At 39.1% G+C, this 25,063-nt stretch overlaps 1 protein-coding gene across 1 annotated transcript in view; it reads right to left on the reverse strand.

Moving 5' to 3' along the window:
- LOC126236970 (golgin subfamily B member 1-like) overlaps positions 1-25,063 on the reverse strand; it is a 535,118-nt gene that overhangs the window by 213,527 nt on the left and 296,528 nt on the right. The window contains exons 23-25 of the mRNA XM_049946677.1: positions 7,496-7,708; positions 7,256-7,347; positions 1,735-2,585 (exon numbers count right to left, since the gene is read on the reverse strand). Coding sequence (XP_049802634.1) covers positions 1,735-2,585; positions 7,256-7,347; positions 7,496-7,708 — 1,156 coding nt within the window. The remainder of the gene's footprint in view (positions 1-1,734; positions 2,586-7,255; positions 7,348-7,495; positions 7,709-25,063) is intronic.

Genomic DNA, 25,063 nt, shown 5'->3' on the forward strand with positions numbered 1-25,063 from the left:
CCCCCCCTCTCTCTCTCTCTCGTGTGTGTGTGTGTGTGTGTGTGTGTGTGTGTGTGTGTGTGTGTGTGTGTGTGTGTGTGTGTGTGTGTGTCCACTTATCTACAAGTTCCAACTTGTTTGTGTGTCTATCTGCCACTCAATGTCATTGTTTCTATTTTCAGGATAGCACTAGCAAAGCATATGTTAATTCTACACCATTTCATCATAAGTGCATTGTACATATGTGTGTGTCCTTTTTTCCCTTTTAGGAATAAGAATGAAAGCACTGCACTCATCTACTGCTTTGTATGAAATGTATCTCAGGTTCAGCACTTTGTCTTAGGAGTGAAGTGAACTCATGTGAGTCATTGCTGTTTAAGTCTTTTTATAACTAAATGTTACATGTGGAGTTTAAATGCTGTATTTCTTAATTGTATCTGTCTTGTGCAGGCGACAGTAATAAGTATGTGCATAGCACAGTATTCTGTTTTATACATTATTATTATTATTATTATTATTACTGTTAGCATTAGTAGTAGTAGAAGAGTGCAACAACTATAACAAGACAGTTGGTCCTGAGTTTAAACAAATAAGAGCTTAGACCACCCATGGGGTCAGGAGCACAATGGGGGAACAAGCCCATCCTGCCTCTCATAGGACTAGCAGCCTACATCTATGCTCTGATATTCTGTGAAAGCAACAGTTGCTGGGGTTGCTTATCCCTTCTGGTGTTGTGAGGGTTGTACTTGAATCCTGTCATGTACCACGATTAGTCTCTTCACTCATTCCAAAATAAGAAAAGAAGACAATGAAACATAAAGCAAGCTGGAGTACACGAATCACACTGCTGGTACAGTGCAATTGTTTACTGATGTTGGCAATGATGTAAACTTATTAGTTTAGGCCTGACCTCTGCCGGTATCATACACAACCATAATTCTAACATCCCACCACACTGCTGGTACAGTGCAATTGTTTACTGATGTTGGCAATGATGTAAACTTATTAGTTTAGGCCTGACCTCTGCCGGTATCATACACAACCATAATTCTAACATCCCACCTAAAATTTCCAAGTTTAAGTGTGGTTATGGTGGTTATGGTCATAGTAGTAGTAGTAGTAGTAGTAGTAGCAGCAGCAGCAGCAGCAATTGCTGCTGTTGTTATTATTGAAGAGTGTGAAATCTGGTACCGCCACTTAGTTTATTTTTCTTCAGTAGCATGAAGGAAGTAGCTGAGCTTAATATCTTCAGCCAGCAAATGGATCATTATCAACAGTGCCACATCCCTCACTCCATAAAGCAATGGAGAGAGATTTCGGATATCACCTAGGACTTTGGCACAGTGTCCAACAATAAGGAACTATACCCCATCACCTCCTCTCACTTTAACAACAAAATGACAGTGAAAAAACTGTTTTCAGTATAGGATTTGAACTGGCTGCATTCAATCCACTGCAAAAGCACGAGTTAGTGATCTTAGACATGTTGTCAGGGAGTTATAGATGTCAGTTACAAATCTGTATGAATATTCATTATTTACATTCCATCAAGAACTTTCCAATAACCCATCAATCCTATGGATGTGATTAGAAAACGTGGAGTCCAAAATAAATATGGGTAGTTAAAAACATGGAGAACTTTAAAAAGAATAACGCTTTCAAGAATGTTTGTGCTTACTCACTCTGACCTTTCATCACAACTAATACTTATCTGAACTTCAATACTTAAATGATTAATGGATTTTTTTTACTTACCTTTATCTTGAAGTTTTGCCATGTTTTCCAACTGTCTTGTAAGACCTGAATGGACATTTTCTCCAAATCCTTCTGATACAATTTCTTTCGTCTGTCTTTCTCTTTCGAGTTCTCCAATTCTAATTTTACACAAATCTAAGTCCTTCATTAAATTTTTATTTTTTAAAATCAATTCGTTTATTTGCACAAGTAGGCCTTCTTTTTCTTGGGCTTCATTTGAAAGCTCATCACGTAAGACATCTACTTTGTCTTCCAGTGACTTTGCTTTACTGTTTGCAGTATTCAAGTGCTCTGGCAACGTAGTTGATAAACCAAACAAAGCTGATGCTTCTTTTCTTAAACGTCTCAAGCAGTTAGAAAGCTCAGTATGGATGTCAACTGACCAATCCTTATTTTCTTCAATGAACTGCATAAAGCTACTCTCATCATTAATATTAATGATACTTGAAATGTTAGGCGCAAAATGAACTTTCCGCATTACTTGTTGTTCACTGGAAACATTGTGTGCCACAGGCAACGATGGATTTTCATCGTCATCATGTAAATCCACTCTATTATCAGCAGACACATTGATATCATTCGACCCATATGAAGACTCTGAAGTTCTTGTGTGATTCAAAGAATTCATCGATACATTAGTATTTTGGAAATCAACAATGGTTTTCAACTGACTTGTCTCTCCAAATGGTAGCTGCTCCTGTGGACTGGCAGTCTTTAATTCATTTACTTTGTTCCATGATGTCAGTTTTTCAGCTAACACTATATTCAGTTCCTCTTCACATACACCAAAGTACTGCACAAGTTCCTCAACTAGGAATCGCAACTTTTCTGCCATATTTCTCAAGCTGTCTCTGAAAGATAAACAAAAATGTTAATTTGAGCAGAGTAAAGTTACAAATGTATCATCTACATCTAGTGCTCCAAAAGACAATCTGGCAGGTACTCTACTAAATCTTCATTTCTTAAAACATGCTCCTATTGAAATAAGTGCTATGCGACCACCCCATAAATTGTACGATCATCTGGTGCGATACAAAAACCCTATCTCGTCACTAAGCAATAGCAGCAGAACTGTGGCCGAAAGTTACTGAGAAGTGCTGCTGAATTCTAGTGCCAAGTACAGTTCACATAAAGGATATATCACTGGGAGAAAATCCGCAGTTATATACCAAGAAATCACCCAAAGGTATATGATTAACAGCTAGCATGTCTATAAATTGTAGCTAACGGCAGAAATATAAGAAATTTAATGTATGATAAGCTAACAACTGCTAGGCATACATGTCTGACAGCTTTAATGCAATATACAACAGTTTTTGTAAATCAAACACTAAGCAACCAATATTTCTCACAGGTAAATCTGATATTTTCAGTCATACATGCCACGGAGAAGTGCAGTTTACAGATAACGCTGCTGTACAAATTTATTTGCGCTCATTTTTGAGAATAGTTGCTAACATAGTCATTTCTTTATGTGCTACTAACTAACCACCACTACGAATTTACTACATCAGTGATACTCTGTACAGTATGCCACAATATTTCTGTTATATAAAATAGACTCAACATGCAGTTACATATCTGGCAGTGTTTACAAATTTACAATAATAAATCAAAGAACTTTTGTGATCTTATTAGACATGTTAAAGGAATAGTTTCCTTTTACTTCATTAAAAACTCTAACACTCGCATAGTCAAATAGTCAAGGCCACACAAAGACAACCAAAGAAATGTCACAATATGACTTATTCCTCAAAAGTAGAGGAAAGACCTGAATGATTGGTTTGTGATGAATTACAATAGCCAAACACAGTTTCAGTTATCAGTTTAAGAGTGCTGGGTAATTACCAATGGATAACTTAATTGAGCAACTCATTGTCACTGTAAGAAAGTTTTGTGTGTGTGTGTGTGGGGGGGGGGGGGTTGGGGGGGGGGGGGTTATGGTTCCACCAGCAAGCATACTGAGTAGTACAGAGCATCTTAACAATGGTAGTATAAAATCAAAACTGTTCTAAACCGTAAGTAAATCAGTACTATTTTGGTGTTGTGATGATTTACTCTCATCTCAGACCTTATGCTCATCCAATTATAGCAAACTGCTGGAGCCCTCCTAGCTAACGACAGACATAAATCTAGCAAGGATAGATAGACATACTTTATCTAGTATAATGACAACATACAGAGTTAATGGGAAAATAGCTACACTCATGATAAATTACAGAGAAAGCAGTGCAGTAACAATGATTGTTACATGCTATAATAGTACTGAACAGAAATGGCTAAAGAGCTCAATTATTGTTGAAGGGAACTGAATTAATCAAAACAACCAACATTGTTGTTTGTTGCTTTTGTTAAAAGTGAGCGACTGTGAAGACTTTTGATTGCATCCTTCCAACTGTCAACAATAATGAAGGTTCTATGCAGATCGTCATCAAAAGAGCTGCACCTAGAAGGATGCAACCAGTTTCAAACTGGGTGGGTATGTTGCACACCATCAGAGATGCTAATGATTAGTTTTGCATGATAAGCCGCACACTACATACAGGAGCATCCCTAACAGCCATGACAGCAAGTATGACAATAGGTAGCAACCCTAGAGCATCACCTGCATCTGTACTATGACCAGACATGTCTGGCAGTGGGTTGCCCAGTTAGACAGATTCGAGAGGGTCCCCACTGAGGAGCTCCGAGAGTCTGAGTTGTTGTATCATTGTACTGTGTGCAACACTGGTCATACGGATGCCATCAATGCCCGCTGTTGGTGGCAAAGGATACAGGAATGCTCACATGCATGATATGCAGGATCTAGATATTTGACATGCACCACATGGAGAAAGGACCAATGGATTGTCCACCATACATGAATATATCCACCATCAATAGAGCTGGTTTTCAGCGGGCTGTCCTGCCATCTATGCAACATCTCGTAAGTGTTAGTACCACCGACAGGTGGTTGTATGATGCAGGACTTGCCGCATGCTCAGCATTAAGACACCTACCACTCACACCCCCATAACATTGCACCTGAAACACTTGCTGTTGGCAAGGACAGATGTGGAGCCCTGCAGACGGGATGTGGGTCACTTTAGTGCCATGTCCCACTTCTGCCTGGAGGCAACGATCAACAGTTCTGTCTTTAGAGTTGCAGTGGAGAGCGCCATGAAGAGAAGCTTGAGGTCTTCTGTCACATGTCATGCCAGCCTGGTGTGATAGTGTGGGGATCATTACCGTATGGCGCCCATTCACTGTTAGTGCTCCTAATGGGATCTGTAACAGCCAAACGATATGTGGAAGAGGGCTCGCAACTGGTAAATCTATGTGATCGCTCCCCAATTTAAAATTTGTGGGGTGCCATGGAGCACGTCCACCCAAAACTGTGCGCGAGCTGTGCATTCAGGTGCAAGCAGAATGGGGTGGAGTATCACAGGATTACATCCAAGACCCATACAACTCCATGCCGTGACATCTGGATGCTTATATTCCCGACCATGGCGGCTTGACACCACACTAAGAGTTACATTTTGTGGCCGTGTAGCACAACAATGTTGGTCTTTCAAAGTTGAAATTGTAATCAACTTGTATGTGTGGTACCATTTATCTTCCTGCCAACAATGACTTTGTTCAACATGTAAACGTCACTACAGATATTCAGATTTAGGTTATGACATGTTCGATATGCCTGCCCACGTTCGTGATGATGTGGCGCAGAAGAATAGCAAAATTCTGCATGACCCACTGAAGTGTCAGAACATCAATGCTGTTGATCACCTCCTGAAAGGCTGTTTTCAGCTCAGCAATGGTTTTGGGGTTATCACTGGACAACTTGTCTTTAACATCGTCCCACAAAAATGAGTCGCATGTGTTCAGATGTCGGGAATATGGTGGCCAACCGAGGCCCATGCCAGTGGCCTCTGGGTACCCCAGAGACAGAATTCGGTCCACAAAGTGCTCCTCCAGGATATAAATCACTCTCCTGTTTCGATGGGGCTGAGCTCTCTCTTGTATAACCAAATATTGTTGAAATCAGGGTCACTTTGGATAATGGAGATGAAATCATATTCCTAAACCTTCACGTACCATTTAGTAGTCACGATGCCATCAAGGAATATTGCAACAATTAATCCATGAGTGGACATTGCACACCACACAGTCACCATTGGGGGTGAAGAAACTTCTCAATCATGAAACCTGGATTCTCAGTCCCCCCCAAATGTGCCAATTTTGCTTATTGACGAACCCATCCAAATGAAAGTGGGTTTCATTGCTAAACAAAACCGTGCATGCACATACTAATTCCCATCATGCCCCACAGACAATCGTGCAGTTTAAACGTTCTAACGCAAGCTGTTCAGAAGTTATGACATTTTATTTCATATAGTTCAATAATTGTCATCCTGTATGATGATCAGTGTGTAAAAGTTAGAGCTGTCATATCACAAGTTCAGTGGGTCTTAACAATGAATGTTGATAAAATCATTTTATTTTACTATGTTCATTCAGTGGAATAGGTATTGTTCTTGATCTCAATAATTTTTATTTAAACATTATTAAACCATTTTGGAACATGTTGGGGGAAAAATATCCTCCAACAGCTTCCAAAGATTGGTGGGCCAATATATGAAATGCATTGTTCTTAGGAAAATGTATGCTGATTGGAAATGAAATATGTGAGTTTGTATTATTTTCCCCAGGCCTCTATGACAGGCATGAGGAAAGGGATGTCACCGGGCACTACTTTCCCTTACATTTCCCTTTGTTACCTCTATCATTTTTCATCAGTTATTATCTTTATTTCCTTGCTTTGAGAAAGGGATCATGACATCCAAAGTATGAGATCCACGATAAACTTACAAATATTCCAGTTGGCTATCACAACTCAAACTCTTCAGAGACCATCACCTAAACTAAATAAATACATTTTCTACGTAGCTCTTAATTAATTCATTACGCTTAGTATTTTTTGCTTTCAGAAGATGATACAGAGAGATTTTCTGACTGATAAACACCCAGAGAAATCAGAAACTGTTGGGCAAACTATACATGTACGAAACAGTGAGAGGGAGGTATGATATCATAGATACTACTAATCACTTCACTTCAGACAGTAGCCACTACTGGCAGAATCATAGTGTGGTTTCCTGAGAAACAATGGGGAAAAATGCAAAAAATAGATGTTACTTGGAAGGAAGAATGAAGATTAGGGTTTTAAATCTCGGCAGTGAGATGGTTAGGCAGTCCACCAGCTCAAACTGGGAGGTGGTTAGAGAAGGAAATGCCATGTCCTTTTCAAAGAAACCAACTGAGCATCTGTTTCAAGGGAGCTGGGAAACTACGGAAAACAAATCTGGAATTGTACAACTGTCATCTCAAATGTAAGCCCACGTGCTCACCACTGTGCCTCCATGCTCAGTCCATCACACGGAGTGGCAGCAAGAGGGACAGTTGCAAGAGAGTGCACTCACAAACTATCTTCTATATAAATTTTAATATACTATATACTTTCAGCAAAGTGACATTTTACCTTTCATTTACTACTGCTTGATAATCAGCACAGACTTCATGACTGAAAGCATCAGCACAATCTTTCTTCAAAATGTTACTTGTTTCTTGGACCTGAAACAAAATGTACCTTAATTACATGAAAAAACTTTCCAGTAAACTACGGTGAGTCCATATAATAATGCACTTGAAAAATAAAGAAAGTTACTATTAATAATTAGCCCAGTCTTTTTTAAAATAAAAACTGGAATTTAATAGTTACCTTCTTGGTGGCATTAAGTTCATGAGTATTTCTTAAATTGTTGGCTTTCAACTCATCGATTACTTTTTCATATTCAGATTTTATCTCTGCAATTTCATTTGCATGCTTTTCTTTAATTTCCAGTACCTCTTTTTCATAGCATATATTCAATTTCCCTTGTAGCAGTACCAGTTCTTTTGGCTTTGGGGTATCATCATCTGATGTGAGAAGCACCTAATGTAAAGGAAAACTGATTGATAGTACAAAGAATTACACTGCAACAAAAATGCATTCATTTATTGTTTGACTACAATATTTGTGAAAAATGTAACACCAGGAAAACTTGTAACTGAACTGATCTTTATACTACACATTAGATACATAATAGCACAAAAATGAAAAACAATCACTTAAATGTATATGATCTATGATAATTCAATATGGTGCAAAGCCTCACACACTACAATCAACACCTTTCAACATATGTGGCGAAGAAAAAAAGACAGTCTAGGTATGCAACTGCAGAATCTCTCTGTATGTCATCTGTATGAGAGTTGAAAAGGATCAACTATGGTTGCTAGGGAGCCATGATGATCATGCGTGTTGGCCAATACTTGATGAGAAATATTTCAACTGAACTTGCAGGTCAGAGAGGCAGTGGTACTTATTTTCCTTTGAAGAATGCTTACGAATTCCTCAGCATATATAGCTGAGAATTGTATTATTGCAATATGACATGTGGAAATCCCCAAACAGCAGCACTTAAAAGCTGAAAGATCCTTTGTATTGCACTTGCAGGTTGGTATGTCCTCATACACAAGAGACAAAACTGCTTCATGTATTCAGTGGTGTCCCAAACAGTTACACTTTCATTTGTCCTTCATGCAATTTTACAATGGTGGCTCCTAAGCTGCAGTTACCATGGAAGTGTTAAATGCTTTGCAACCATTACTGTAGGACTGGCCGATGAAGAACCCATCCAAAAACTCCACATATGGCACTTGGTACAATTATGATAATGGTCAATGGCCAATGTACTCTGAAGTGTGTGTATTTTCTCTAAAATTGAATCTGATATAATTAAATGCATCCACCTGTTCAGCCAGCAACATATGCCATCAATCAACAGAGTCCTTGTGGATAACATTGGAAGTTCACTGAGGCTTTTGCGGATGATGCTGTGGTATCTCGAGAGGTTGTAACAATGGAAAATTGTACTGAAATGCAGGAGGATCTGCAGTGAATTGACACATGGTGCAGGGAATGGCAATCGAATCTCAATGTAGACAAGTGTAATGAGCTGTGAATACATAGAAAGAAAGATCCCCTATCATTTAGCTACAATGTAACATGTCAGCAACTGGAAGCAGTTAATTCCATAAATTATCTGGGAGTAGGCATTAGGAGCGATTTAAAATGGAATGATCATATAAGTTGATCGTCGGTAAAGCAGATGCCAGACTGAGATTCATTGGAAGAATCCTAAGGAAATGCAATCCGAAAACAAAGGAAGTAGGTTACAGTACACTTGTTTGCCCACTGCTTGAATACTGCTCACCAGTGTGGGATCCGTACCAGGTAGGGTTGATAGGAGAGAGAGAGAGAGAAGATCCAACAGAGAGCAGCGCACTTCGTTACAGAATCATTTAGTAATCACAAAAGCGTTACGGAGATAATAGATAAACTCCAGTGGGAGACTGTGCAGGAGAGACGCTCAGTAGCTCGGTACGGGCTTTTGTTGAAGTTTTGAGAACATAACTTCACCGAGGAGTCAAGCAGTATATTGCTCCCTCCTACGTATATCTTGTGAAGAGACCATGAGGATAAAATCAGAGAGATTAGAGCCCACACAGAAGCATATTGACAATCCTTCTTTCCATGAACAATACGAGACTGGAATAGAAAGGAGAACTGATAGAGGTACTCAAGGTACCCTCCGCCACACACCGTCAGGTGGCTTGCGGAGTACGGGTGTAGATGTAGATAGGCCTACACCTATTGGAGTGCTTCAGCATTGAGTCAATAGTGTGGGCAAATGATCTTTGGAGCAAGAAAGCGATTACCACATGCTATACTTATCATCATAGGGTGCAGTAATTACTCATCACTTTTTCTCCCCCCCCCCCCCCCCCCCCCGACACATCTCACTGCATATCTATGGCATTTCTGGTCACACACAAACTACTGTTGTACCTACATGTATACCACCTCCTTGCATTCTGGGTCACTCATTGCTGGTACATTTTGATACACATCTTGTCAGTTCTGAATAATTTCGGCCATTCTTCATAGATGTTAATTTTAACTTTCGGAAACGTTAGGGAACCAGTTGCCATTTGACTTTGTTTTTAAATCTATAGACCTAGTTACAGAAATGAATGGGCTAATAACGTTCAAGTTCCCTTTTGTGAGATGCTAAATCTGTGTTACATCTTGTATGCAAATTTAAGTTTCATACATGAAAAACACAATCGGAGATTTGCGTGGCAATCTGCAATTCGTACTTCAGCGTTAAAATAAACAACTATCTCTTGGAACGCCATAGATGCTTGTACAATTTACGTAATTGTTTCACCTGCATTTCGCACACCGCATTAAAAATTGTAATTTGTTTGGAACAAAGTTGATGTTAATTTCATGATAGGGGCTTGTTGGTCTGTGACGATACAACTAATTCAGATGAACAAACGTCGAGTGTTCAAATCTGTGATATGACGTTGAATTCTTGAGTTTTGTATACTGGCATGCCTGGTTCGGTATATTTTGGAATTCGCGTTACATTATGTTCTATTAAAATGACGATGTACGAGCAGGACCTAGTCAAACATTATCAGTGTTCTAACACGTTCTGCCTCACTACAATAGTCGAGTCTTATTACAAGAACTGGTATGTTGTATGGTGTGTGTAGAAAGGGTAATGGCAATGCTTCGAGAAATATTTTTCCTCTTAGTTAATATATTTTGGTTCTTCTTGTCGCACCCATCTGCTTCCAATTGTAGTTCTTTACGAATTCGTACGAAGAGCGAATTCGTCATGACGTTGGTCAAAATGGTGGTTATTGCAAGGCTGCAAAGAGAGCGATCTTTTTAGGGCACTGCGACGAAAAATTTCGCTCACCTATGAAGTAGTGGTAAATTTTTTTCCGTTTATAATATTATACGTGTTGTTATTACATCGGGATTCCAAAGGTCGGTTTTTAGACAAGTACGATAATAATATTTAAACAAATTCTTGAGCATGGGAACTGCGCGCCGTAGATCAAGAGTTGACAATGATTCAGAAGACTAATGAAACCTGCGTTACACTTGGTCATCTATAAAAAATTCCAATGTCCACGGGAAATTCAGTTTGTCACTAGCTAATACACAATTAGGCAAAGGTCAAAATAAAAATCGATATTAATACATTTCCCAAGGTCGCGTTATTGAAGACATATTTGAATAAACATGACTTGTACGTTTCCGAAGAAATATTATTATAATCTCACAAGAACTATAACTGGTACTTAAAGGATAAAATTTGGTTAAGGATTCCCGAGTCTACTCACCATGGACTTCCAGCGGCAAAGCTAAGTGGTAATAAGCGGCCAACTAAACCTTGTTTACTATCGCGTGAGTCATTTTTGGGGTCTCGTCACATGGAATGAACAGCACAAGCGCTACACAAACTTCTGTGGTACAGAGGAAAATACCGAAATTGTAACCAAGTTAAAAATAACATTAACATTAGATGAGCAAGACAGTAACTGAATGAAAGAGATTTTTCAGCACTCTCATACACGTTTGAACATTATGAAGAAGAAGCCATTAATAGCGATCTGGTAGGCCTAATACCGTGAGAAAAAGTTTGAAAACATACATATTAGACAGATGATTAAAGGTGCATTTTCTTCCGAACAATGACATAGTTGCGTACAATTAACCCTCAGAATTCATAGTTTTAGGAAAGATTCCTTGGAACTACTCGACGGTGCAACAAAAATTAATAAACTAATATTGTAAAAAGGCGTACACGTATTCTACTAAAAACATTCAAAAGCTGAACTTATGAATTGTTTTCGTTTCCAGAAAATTGTGCTTGATCTCTTCAGCAAGTTGTCTCTAATTATCCGCAAGAAACTAATTTGTGCTTGGTAATAATTTACGCATTTGTAATTTGGAAAGTGAAGCACTTTTTCACTGGGCTGCAAAAACAACTAAAACAAGTACAAATCTAATGGGCTGGTGTTTGATCCAAGTCGGCCATAGAGTTATTTCAGGCTCATCTTCTCTACAATAAGATATACACATGTACAAAAAATCAAATGGTAAATAAATTATAGGTCCCCTATAAATGCCTGAGTTCTCAGTTTAGAGGTCAATTATAGCTTACCACATTCAATGGATTCTGCAGCCACATTCGCTGAGCCAAAAAATTATGACTATCTGCTTAACAGTGCATTAGTCCACCTATGGGAAGCAATACGGCAGTACTTCTACACAGCATGGATTTGACTAGTTCTGAGTAGGTTTCTGGAGATGTGTTGCATCTGATGTCTATGCACAGGTCACACAGTTCCTGCGAATTTTGGGTTGGTAGTTTACGAGCACAGAGCTGGTGCCTGATAAGTGTCCCAGATGTTCTCCATCAGGTTCAGATCAAGTGAATCTGGTGGCCAAGATATCAATGTAAGTTCACTAACACGCTCCTCAAACCACTGTAGCATTGAAACTTCCTGGCAGATTAAAACTGTGTGCCCGACCGAGACTCGAACTCGGGACCTTTCATATCAGCGCACACTCCGCTGCAGAGTGAAAATCTCATTCTGGAAACATCCCCCAGGCTGTGGCTAAGCCATGTCTCCGCAGTATCCGTTCTTTCAGGAGTGCTAGTTCTGCAAGGTTCGCAGGAGAGCTTCTGTAAAGTTTGGAAGGTAGGAGACGAGGTACTGGCAGGAGTAAAGCTGTGAGTACCGGGCGTGAGTCGTGCTTTGGTAGCTCAGTTGGTAGAGCACTTGCCCGCGAAAGGCAAAGGTCCCGAGTTCGAGTCTCGGTCGGGCACACAGTTTTAATCTGCCAGGAAGTTTCATATCAGCGCACACTCTGCTGCAGAGTGAAAATCTCATTCTGGCACTGTAGCATTATTCTGGCCTTGTGTCAGTTATCTTGTTGGAAGATGCAGTCGCTGTTGGTGACATCTAGCATGAAGGGATGCATGTGGCCCACAACACTGTTCACATGGTCTACACCTATCATGGCGCCTTTGATTACTACCACAGGTCCTTAGCTGCCCAGTTGAACGTAGCCCATAGCAAGATACTGCCCCTACTGGTCTGAGTCTGTGGTGCAGTCCATGTTTTCAGTAGCTGTAGCCTGGCAGGTGGCACATGTGTACACAACTGTTGACATTGTGTAACAAGAAACGTGATTTGTTCAACCAGGCAACATATTTCAAATGATGCACAGTCCAATCTTGACGAGCCCATGCCCACTACAGCCATAACTGATCATGATGTTGGGCCAATGTGGAAACATGTAGGTATCATTTGCTGTGAAATCCCATTCAACAATGTGCACTGAACAATGTGTTCCAAAACATTCTTGCCTGCACCAGCACTATTTTCTGTCATCAGATCTGTCGCAGATCACCAGCTGTTCTGCTATACAGAGCTGGCAAGCCTCCAATCTCCACATTTATGAGGCGAGAACATCCAGCACCTTGTTGCTTACTCATGGTTTCATCATCCTTCAACCACTTTACACAGACTCTCACAACAATAGTATGCAAAAAGCTGACTGGTTTCACCATTTTCACAATGCTTGTTCCCATGCGTTGGGCCATGACAATCTGGCTTTCAGTTCAATTCATGGATGAAGCATGGGAAGAGCCAGTCAAACAAATCTGGACCATTCATATCACTTGTTTTCTTTAGAGCAAGTTATCAGTCTTCACAACAGCTGATTATTTGGTGAAATCTAACTAAATATAACCGTAATTTTTATCTGATAGAATTTTCTCATACATTACTGCAACATCTATAAAAAGTCTGAGACTGCAACTAAAATTAACCATTCAGTTATTATTGTATCAAATGAAATGTTACTGTTCTATTACACTCTCCAGGAGTACATCAGACATTACTTTAGTGTCCATAGATGACTTTCCACCCAGCAACCTGTCTGGTAGGAAATTTCCAATCCAAATGCAAATCTGTTTTATACATCCTGCAGAAACATATTTTCTTTGTAAGCTGTCATGTGGTACTACAGGAAAAGCTTTTTGAAAGTTTAGAAGAGCCAAATCAATCTAGTTTCCTCTGTCCACATCTCTGTGGTTAACGAAAGAGACTGGAAGCGGAGTTTTGCATGATTGGCGAAATTGAAATCCATTCTGTCTTTGACTGAGCTCATACTGTTTGAACTCTGTAATCTACCAATAACTAAATTTGAGTGACACAGTAAGGCAGATCTGTAGGGGACTTCTCCTTCTTGTTGTTGTAGATGGACATAATCTGTGGTTTCTCCACATTATTACAATAATATATCTCTTATCTCAAATTATGGTCAGGTGCAGAGCTAATTCATTTGTAAATTTCATACTGAGTTACACTGTTTTTAGATGATGTTGTCTAGATGCTTTTTCATTCAATACTGTCACCAGTACAGCTATCGAATGACAGCAACATTCCTTGGTTCTTCTTTGTGAAGGAACATTTGAGGACAGGACTCAACATTTCAGTTTTGGTTTGTTACTTTCTACTTTGGCTTGTGTCTTGTATACAAATATAGGAGGCACTCAAATGAAAATGAGCCAGATGAAAAGAGAAGTACATGAACTGTTCCTTGTACTAAAAGTGATTGAAAGTGATTGACTGTTAGTACATTCATCCCACTGTGAGAAAAGAAGGTCAATGCCTTCATGGAAGAAGGTTTGCAACTGCCTACGGACCCATGACTGTACCCAGGTGTGCACCTTTTTGTCCAAAGCAAATTGATGGGCCACAAATGTCTTTCTTCAGGGCTCCAAAAATATGGAAACTGCAAGAGATTGGGGTTGTATGGAGGACATGTAAGGGGTTTCCAGTGATAATTCTGTGCAGTGGAGCCTAAACAACCTTCACATGCATCCTGTCATGTATCAGGGCAAAACTTGCCTGATTCTTGATTCTCCTGCTTCCCACTGAATCGACATGATGAATCACATAAGCAAAGTTCAGAATTATTTAAATTACGTTTACAATTGGCCAACTTTTACTTCCTGGAGGCAGGACTGAATTGATTATGTTATTTGGTGGCAGTCAATTCCGCATATAGGAAGGCTACAGGACATCAAATATAAAAAATTTTACATCTTGCTGAAAACCATGCCTTGAGGGCCCCCACAGGACTGTCTCAATCTGACTGACATGCAGCTGACAGGCAAAACAATTTCAATTTTGTAAGAGGGGACTTAACTTTATTTCTAACCCTATGTTAACACTAGTCGTGGGAATTGTCTGCATAGTTGAGCAGGCTGCAGTGTGACTGCAGCCTTAAGCAGCTTAAGGAGTATATCCTTAAATTGTAGTTCTCTGATGATAACTATGTCTACTGAAACAAATATTACCAGCTGAATCGGCGACCATTCAGGACCTGTGAGTGCCCACAGACTGTTGAATTACTTGCTGAAAAAGACACACTGATAAGATGCAGCAGAAGGTGACAACTCCTACAAGAAGGTGGAAAACAAGACCAGAGCACATCTCAGGAGCTCAGCTTACCAGAGAAGGCTTCTCAAGAAATTGTTACCCCAAGGACCTGTACCACCAAGACTTTTTGGTCTCCCTAAGGTCTACAAAGATGGGATCTTGTTATGCCCCATTGTCAGCAACATCAGGGTTCCTACATATTTTATGGCAAAATACCTGAAACACCTCAAATTTTAGGCTGAATGCCTCACATATGCCAATGAGCTCCGATGGTGTTTCATTTTTCACCGGGGTGCCTCTACGACAGTCAGCTGAACTCTCTGGTTGCAAGTTTGAAGGGAAAACCTCCAATCTTTTCAGGCATGTTATAACCTCCATGTATTTTCTATTGAGTGGAGAATACCACGAACAAACACAGGGAGTCACAATGGGCAGCCCACTCTCGCCTGTGGTTGCTAATTTGTATACGGGGCACTTCGAAGAAGCAGCCCTGGAGTCATCCAAATGGAAATCCATTTGCTTTTTCTGCGACATGGATGACACATTCATCCAGCCCCACTGATGGGACAAACTCCATGACTTCCTCACTCATCTAAACTCCATTCATCTTAACATCAAATTCACTGTGGAGACTGAGGCAGAGGAAAGACAACCATTCCAAAAGAAGAACTGAAGGCATCCTGGGCCACAGTGTGTTCCAAAAGAAAATGTATACTGCCTACATCTTCATGCAGACATTTGCCACCACCCTGCACAAAATAATGGGGTATTAAAACATAGTAAACAGGGTGCACACCATCTCAGATGCCAAGTGTCCTCCCTGCAAACTGGAACATCTCAGAATTGTGTTCCAGCAAAATGGTTACCCAGAATGACAGATTAAGCACACACTGTGCACTCCCACTACTCTAAACTCTGTGGAGATGGTCCAGAAACTACTGTCTGAAAAATGAGATAAACTCTTAACCAGAAAGAGGCAGCCATGCCTTTCTATCATACACCAATGGGCTACCAGGAAATATCAGAAGCATACTGAAAAAACACCGAGTAAGAACTGCCTTTTGCCCATCTAATAAAATATGGGAATTATTGGGCAGCATCAAAGTTAACTTCAGTCTGCAGAAATCTGGTATATACCCGATGCTGTGGCAAGACATGTATTGGACAAATGGTGCGCACCGTCTAAGATCATAGCCGAGAACACCAGTGGCTAACTCAACCAATGTATCCTAACAAGTCAGCAGTCACAGAGTATTGTTTGTCTTAGACTCATGTGAGGGAATAGGAATGAAATGGGGTTTTGGCACAAACTTACAAATACTGGGACAATGTCATTAGAGGGGCAATCTCATAAACTAGGATTGTGCCCAAACAGGCATCAGCAGCTGGCCCGATGTTGGCAACCTCCCTGAATGCTGAAATGTTGTGCTCACTGGACACTATGGACCAGCAGTATACACATAGACTGTTTGATCTTCCTGATACTGTCTGTATATAAAGCGAGAGTCTCTATCATCTTCAATTTTTCTGATAGGTACATATTTTTCTAGAATCTGGTATTCTGTGTGCTTGAACTTAAGTCACAAATCAACGGCTGAAACAAGTGATTCTAACTACTGTCTGAAAAGTGAGATAACCTCTTAATTATCCACTTTACTGAAGTGTAGGCTTTTCTGTATATTTTGTATTCAAGGTGTCTTGCATACCTCATATAGTTGATAAATGATTTTTTATTTGTATACTGACGGAAAATCGAGTCTCAACACCAAAACATAACTCGTGTAGATTACTGAAATTTTGGGAATACATTTGTATAGGTAACATATTTAAGTGACTAATGATGCAGGATCACAGGTGAATGTAAGCATGAGAAAAGCTATTGCAAATGTGAAATCACTGTATATTAACAACTGGTGTAACCGCCAGAATGTTGAATGCAAGCATGTAAAAGTGCATGCATTGTGTCATACACGTGCCAGATGACAATTTGTGCAATGGAGTTCCAGGTCTGTTGTCCTTGGTCAGTCAATACAGGAAGGTAAATGCTGGTTATAGATGATCCAATGACAGCCCAGATAAACTTCACTGGATACAGATCTGGTGACTGTGCATGCCAAGGCAACAAGTCAACACTCTGTAGAGCATGTTGGACTACAACAGCAGCATGTTGGTGAGCATTATTCTGTTGGAAAACACTCGCTGGAATGCTGTTCATGAATGACTCAGTAGAGCATGTCGGACTACAACAGCAGCATGTTGGTGAGCATTATTCTGTTGGAAAGCACTCGCTGGAATGCTGTTCATGAATGGCAAAAACAGGGCAAATCACCAGGCTGACATATAAATTTGCATAGGATAACGACAAGAGTGCTTCTGCTGTCATACGAAATCACACCCAGAACAGAAGTCCAGTTTGTCTAGCCTGCAGATACGTTGGCTGCAGATGCTCACCTAGCCTCCTCCTAACCAACACATGGCTATCACTGGCACCAAGGCAGAGCCGGGTTTCATAGGAAAACACAACAAACCTCCACTCCGCCCTCCAATGAGCTTGACACCACTGAAGTCGCAAATGGTACAGTTTGAGGTCAGTGGATTGCACACACTACAGGGTGCCTGGCTTGGAGCCCTCCTTGAAGAACCGATTTGTCACAGTTCATTGTGTCACTGTATTGCCAACTGGTGCTTGAATTGCTGCTACAGATGCAATATGGCGTGCTATACACCACAGCCTGACATCATCAGTGTGTTCTTTAATTACTCAGTTTCACATTTATTTGTATATGTGGCTGTCTGCCTTGACACACACATATTTTTAGCAATCTTCCCTCTTGGTAGTGGCACATGGCCATATGGAGCCCAGTCTTCTTGCAACCATACCTTCAAATGACCACCACTGCCACTAATCATGAACAGTGGCTACATTCCAGCCAAGTCTTTCTGCACTATCATGGAAGGAACATCCAGCTTCTCGTAGCATTACATGATCTCATTCAAACTCAGTGAGCTGTTGATAATGGTATCTTTGATGTGTTAAAGGCATTCTTGACTAACATCAACTCACTATGTCCAGTCTCAAAGGTGCTCGTGACTGCAACAGGGTTTATTTAAAGAAAACTTAATTTGCATCCTCACAGTGGCACCATCAGTGCCACTCTTATGCAACTGCCATGAAATATAAATAGATACCACAATTCAGATGTAGAAACCCGCCTACCAACTTTTATTTAGCTCACACAACTCCTTCTTGGCAGTGGGATTTTTTTTCTGTCTCTGTATGTAAAGACAAGGCTGCCTTCTCTGTATATTTTCTAAATATAAATAGCTAGCAGCCTTGTGTTTATATAATAAAAAATGTCATTTATCAATTTTTGTGCTTTGTTTAGTAGACATTTGTACCTTGGTGCTAATAATTGCTACTACTGCGTCAGGGTCACAGATGCCTTTGTCTGTATGTTCGTCTTAAAGGGGTTATCTTAGTTTGTTACATTACATTACAGTTGTTGCCAACAAGTTTAGCAGATTTCTGTCATGGGTAAGATGCCGACCTAATCTGTTCAATGAAATTGTTAGAGAAAGCTTTCATAAGTGATTCAGAGTAAGTGTTTTCTCATGTGCCATTTATGAATTTGTAATTTTTTCAGTTAATTGTGGGATTATTAAAATATCTAGCACAACTTGGATACATTCGTTTTTAGAGATTGGAGGGTCTCTGGATTTACCAGTTACTTTTGCTGCTGAGCCTGGTGCCACATAAGTATCCAACTAAAAATTTTATCCTATTTGTGATTGTTCTTAGTAAATAACTATGATGGTCACCACCAATGTTCAAGCTGGACTCATTTTTCTTCTCTTGCATGGTAGGAAGCAACCTCTCCCTTCTATGAGTAAAAGTAAGATGCAACAGTTCACTCTTGTGATTTTCTTCTACTGTGAACATAATTGTCTATATCAGCAACAACTATCCTATGAATGCTGAAGGATTCGCACAACCATATAACTTAAGTGCTCATCCTACACTAGGTTAAAACATTTACTACAGTCGCACACATTTCCACGCTAAACATTCTTTCTTCTATAACACTCAGCTCTACTGTGATGGCATTCCATTTCCAAAATATCATTTCTTTCTTTATAGTACCATTCTAGCTGTGATTTTGTATATAAGCACAGATAATATTTCAGCCCATAACGTACAAACACAGTTTCTTCTGTTTTACTTTCTCTCAAACATGTTTTGGTGCTCTTGTGACATCATCAGTGAGTTCTTTAACTAGTGAGTTTCACATTTATTTGTATATGTGACTGTCGGCCTTGACACATACATATATTTAGCAATCTTCACCAACTGCAATGGTTCCTCAGCCAAATTTCTGTAAAAATTTATGTGATTATTGACTTAGCAAATGGGAAGTTTCAAGTCAGTGTTTCACAATCCAAAATTGGCAATATGAATGTTCCTGTTCTGTTGCTTTCTATCATGGTTATGATCTAAATATACATATACATCCCACAACTGCCTTACATTGTATGTTGGAGGGTACTTCTGGTACCACTATAAATTTCCCCCTTCCCTTCTCCATTCGTTAATGGTGTATGTCAATAAACCTCCATATGAGTTCTAATTTCTCTGATTTTCTTATAGGGGTAATTTCATGAGACATATGTTGGAGACTGTTGACTGATTCTTCTTTGACTGTACTTACATTGAATTTCAACAGTAAATCTCTTTGCAATACATACTGCCTCTCCTGGAAGGAGTGTCTTCCACTGGAGTCCACTGAGCATCTCCACAATCCTCTCACACTTACACAAACAGCCCTGTGATAAAATATGTTGGTCTTCATTGAATATTCTCTACCTCCTCTATTGATCCAATTTGGTAAGACTGATGTTGTGACGACAAATTACTGGACTGAACACAATACACTGCTCTGGCCATGCGAGAAACATGTAGAATTCTCATGGCTTATATTTCTTTTTTTTTTGTCACTGCTACTTGACTAATTTGGCTCTTGACATCTTATTTTAAATGACTGCATCTGTCCTCAGGTATTTATGGCCACTTCTTTGTTCAGAAACCTTCCCTGAATGTGTCCATCATAGATTTCATTTTCCCAAATAAACTTGTGAATATTATCTATGAAGATTTCAGAAACTATATCCACCAGCCTATACTGCAATTAGCTATACTAACCATAAATACAATGGAGTGGCTAATTTTTTCTTTCACAATCTCACCATTATATGTCTTGTGCAGTGCATTATATCTCTATTTACAGTGCTTCAAGTTCAGTTAACCAACAAAGTACATTAAATTTGCCAGAAAACAACTTGAACACTTCAACTGTGGTCAGCTGACTGGTAGAGAACAAGACTTTTTTCTTCTTTTTTTTAAAAAGTAAAAAGCTAATAAGGAACATTTAAGCTGCATCATCAGGTGCAATCTGTACAAACTGAAAGACACAGACTAATGTCAAGTAACAAGAAGACATAACGAAAACAAAAAAGTATATAAGGAATGAACATACTCACAAAATCAAATCATTTCAGATCAAACAAAGAGAATAAGATGACCTAGCATTCACAGTCAGCAAATTTTAGCTAAATAGCAGATGTCGAAAGTAAAAGACAGAATGCTTCTGTGACACCTACAAAAGAGGAAGCTAATAAAAAACAATTCCTTAAAGGGACCTACCAGGAAGATAAAAACTAATAAATTCCACTCCCTACAATCAACAGTATCTGGTGAGCTAGCAGTTTGCATATGCTGAAATGGTGATCAAAATGCAGGCCACATATGATCATCCACAGAATAATGTAAAGATTAAGCAGCTAAGGGCTCTCCACTTGCCTAAAATGGATTAGAAAACTTATTGCTGAAGACCCAGTTATTCAATATGAAACTGTAGTTCATCCCCCCAAAAGTATCCAGCATAAAACTATTTTAATGACTAGCACACAACAGACATAAAGGAAATAATGGTACTAAATATCATCTCATACCTAAATAGCTCAATAGGGAGAAATAAACGCTTTGTGAGGCTAGCTGGCAAAACTTTTCAACAGGAAGCATCCACACAGGACTGCATACTAAACAGGCAGTGTGTCAGACACAACTGCGGAAGCACATGGGCACTAGCCTGTCCAGCAATTTTCAGGTCTTACTTAGGGAAAATAAGAGCAACACTTTAAATAATCTTGAGGAAGTGGAGATTAAGTGTTCCCTGAAAGAGTTCCCTGTATGCATCATCAATGGGCAAGTTGAACTCAGACATAATAATTTATTAGCCAATTTTAACTGCATTAGTTTTTAATAATTGCTTATGCCCATGGTGAGTTGAGCCCAGTCTTTTCTTGTTTTACTATGCTTTTATGTTTTGGCAATTCAATGCTTTAAGGGCAAAAAATTGTTATTCAACAGACATGAAGGAAATAATGGTACTAAATATCATCTCATACCTAAATAGCTCAATAGGGAGAAATAAACGCTTTGTGAGGCTAGCTGGCAAAACTTTTCAACAGGAAGCATCCACACAGGACTGCATACTAAACAGGCAGTGTGTCAGACACAACTGCGGAAGCACATGGGCACTAGCCTGTCCAGCAATTTTCAGGTCTTACTTAGGGAAAATAAGAGCAACACTTTAAATAATCTTGAGGAAGTGGAGATTAAGTGTTCCCTGAAAGAGTTCCCTGTATGCATCATCAATGGGCAAGTTGAACTCAGACATAATAATTTATTAGCCAATTTTAACTGCATTAGTTTTTAATAATTGCTTATGCCCATGGTGAGTTGAGCCCAGTCTTTTCTTGTTTTACTATGCTTTTATGTTTTGGCAATTCAATGCTTTAAGGGCAAAAAATTGTTATTCACTTTCGTCCAACCCCTTATGGCCTTGATTGTGTCAGTTTGTGCGTGGTAACCAGTCGGGCGGTGCTATTTTCAAATACCTTGTCTTGTTAATGATGTTTCATGGTATTCACTGAAATTTAAATCAAGCATGATTCCTGTATGGCACAACACACTAGTCTAGATCATGGTTTATACTAGTTCTTTTTATAAATTATCATTATGTGTCATGGTTTATAACTTTTTAATAGTTGCTATCTTGAATTCGATCTGCAACCTTCATTGTGCTCCTTTTCCAGCGGCTGCCTTTTACAACATTGGCACTAATAAACACATTGTAAGGGATTACCCAGGCTTCCTATCATCTCAGCTATCATTCTACTTTTCTAGTTACTCCTGTACACAATCTCAGCTCACATCCCTTTTGGAAAGTTCTGTCAGCAGACCTCGCAATGCATTCCTTTCTTCCTATTGAGCTGTTTTAAGTATGAGACAATATTCAGTTCCGTTATTTACTTTATGTCTGTTGCATGCTACGCTTTAAAACAGTTTTAGGCTGAATACTTTTGGGAGGATGGATTAGAATTTTAGATTGAATAACTGGGTATTCATTGTATGTTTTTTAAGCCAAATGGGGGACTGTAGCTGCTACATTTTTTTACGTTATTCTGTAGATGATCATATAGGTCTGTGCTTTGATCTTTATTTCGGCATATGGTGGACCTGCCAGCAAACCAGATTCTGTTACTCATGGTGAATGGAATTCATTAGTTTTTACCTTCATGGTAGTTCCTTATTAGAAACTGATTTTTATTAGTTTAGTCCTTTCTAGGTATCACTGGAGCATTTGAGTCTGTATCTTGCCCAAATGAGGCAGCTAAAATGTGCAAAACCAGCCATGCCTATAAATAAAGTCTTACAACTAAAGCAGTTTTATTTTTTCTAAATGATATATGCAGGCTATGGCCCCCTGACTTCAAAGTCTGCTGCATAATAAGAAAAAAACAGCAAAGCATATAATAATAAAATTTACTCAGTTTCATATGTAGATTATCCTTTGTGGCACCACAGAACTCAACTGTGATACATAAAAAAGTATTTTATTCCAAAATGTGGAAAATGGCATATATGAAAGCTTCAGAAATTCTCTGAATTTTGTTGTAAAAATTTGATTGCTGTCTGTAAAAACAGTACATTAACAACTTACCCACTGGGATTAATTGCAAATTATTTACAAGTTAGTATGGGGGATGTGTCATGTTACAGCTTGAAGGAAGTCATTTTGAGAATGTTGATAAGTTTTGGAAAAAGCAGTGCTTTCAGAGAAACCACTGTGAAGAAAGACACACAAGTCATACAACTACTGGGATTTGCTTTGGTAGCAGAAACTAGTTACAGTTCTAGCTGTATGGGCAGCTACATAGTTAGCAGAGAAAAGCTCTTTATCAGCTCATCATTCGAGGTGGCTCTAATGGGAATTTTTATGGAGTATAGTGACACATTCAGCATGTATATTGTGGAGACAATATGCTAACTCTTAACGCTTTGGAGACCAAGCCTCAGCATAGCTCAGGCCACAACTTTGTGTTAAAAAGACCATACTTGAGTATAGGTCGGGCCATCTTTTTCTTGACATGCAAGCCATCTGCTGCACGAAAACTGGACTCATTTTGCATGAGAACAATACATGGTTGTCTTGCTATCTGTTAACAGGGATGGCTAGTCATATTCAAATATTACTATACAACTGACAGAAAGAAAATGAAAATTAACTTTGCAACTTGAACATATGAACACCAAAGGATACAAACATTGACAGCAGACCATAAAAATTAATGCTACATGATCTTAAGAGATTCAATATCCATATTACTGCAGTTGGTGAAATTATGTGTGCTGAATAAATCCAGTTCATGGAAGCGATGAGGTGGCTACATCTATTTCAGGAGTGTGTGCTGCTTAGCCACACATACCTGCAGACACGGGACTGGTTTTGAGATCTAATATGATTTGTACATTGTCGAGATGAACTCATATGTGGTGTAAATAGGGATTTATGACTCTTGTGTTTACAACTTGCAGATAATCAAGATGAAACTGTAATTAGTGTTATACTTCATCTCTGCTTCAAAAGAATATCAAACACAAAACGGGATTTATAAGAAATATTACTGCTCAGTAAATGACTGGAATATGATAATGATGACATGGCTGGAAGAAAGCTACATGATACTCTTCTACAGAAATATTAATATTCTGTGAAATATAAGAAATAGGAAAAGATATCAGAGAGAAAAGGAAACATGGCCACAGTAAATAAAGCAAGTGGTAATATATAAGAAAATACTAGAGAAATTTGACCAGAGGCCCATACTGATGTACTTAGTTTACAAGAAACTGACACAGTAACCAGTCATCTTAAAAATATAACACTACTTGCCCAAACTGAAGCCAGTAGAAATATAAAAGGAATGGGAAGCTACTCTGAGTGCAGACACACAAAGCTGTCACCAAGCTCTGAAACCATTCCAGTTGACTTTCAGATATGCCTTAGTAACAACCATCTACAAGATTCCTAAGCCTTTAAGGAGAAACAACTGTCTGCCACATACACACTGGTGCTGCTACTTTGTACATAATCATTTGTCATGTGCCCTTGGTGTTTACTACTGTTTACAGTTCACATGTGGTTGTCACAAATGCAGCATTAGTTCTTAGAAGAAATTTCAAATGCACATTTATTGTATGATGCAGGAAGATGTGTTAGCTTGGAAAGCCAGACAGATGCACAAAGATAAATTTCATGACAAGTGTCATCCACACTTTCTGTGGACAGAAACTAAAAAGTAATTGAGTCATTCAAACTACAGGAATTGGCCTGAGTTCTCAACAAAGAATAATCAGAATTTAAAAAGATGGTGTTGCACAATCTGGTATAAGTTTTGTCAATATGCACCTGTCAACTTAATTGTGAAATGCAAAGTTTGAAGAGTTTAGTATATGGAGTATTATGGAGTAGTAATCACACCCACATCACAAACAACACAATCATGCAATAGGGCCAAAGAT

The sequence above is a fragment of the Schistocerca nitens genome, chromosome 2 (assembly GCF_023898315.1).
Source record: "Schistocerca nitens isolate TAMUIC-IGC-003100 chromosome 2, iqSchNite1.1, whole genome shotgun sequence".
NCBI lineage: Eukaryota > Metazoa > Arthropoda > Insecta > Orthoptera > Acrididae > Schistocerca > Schistocerca nitens.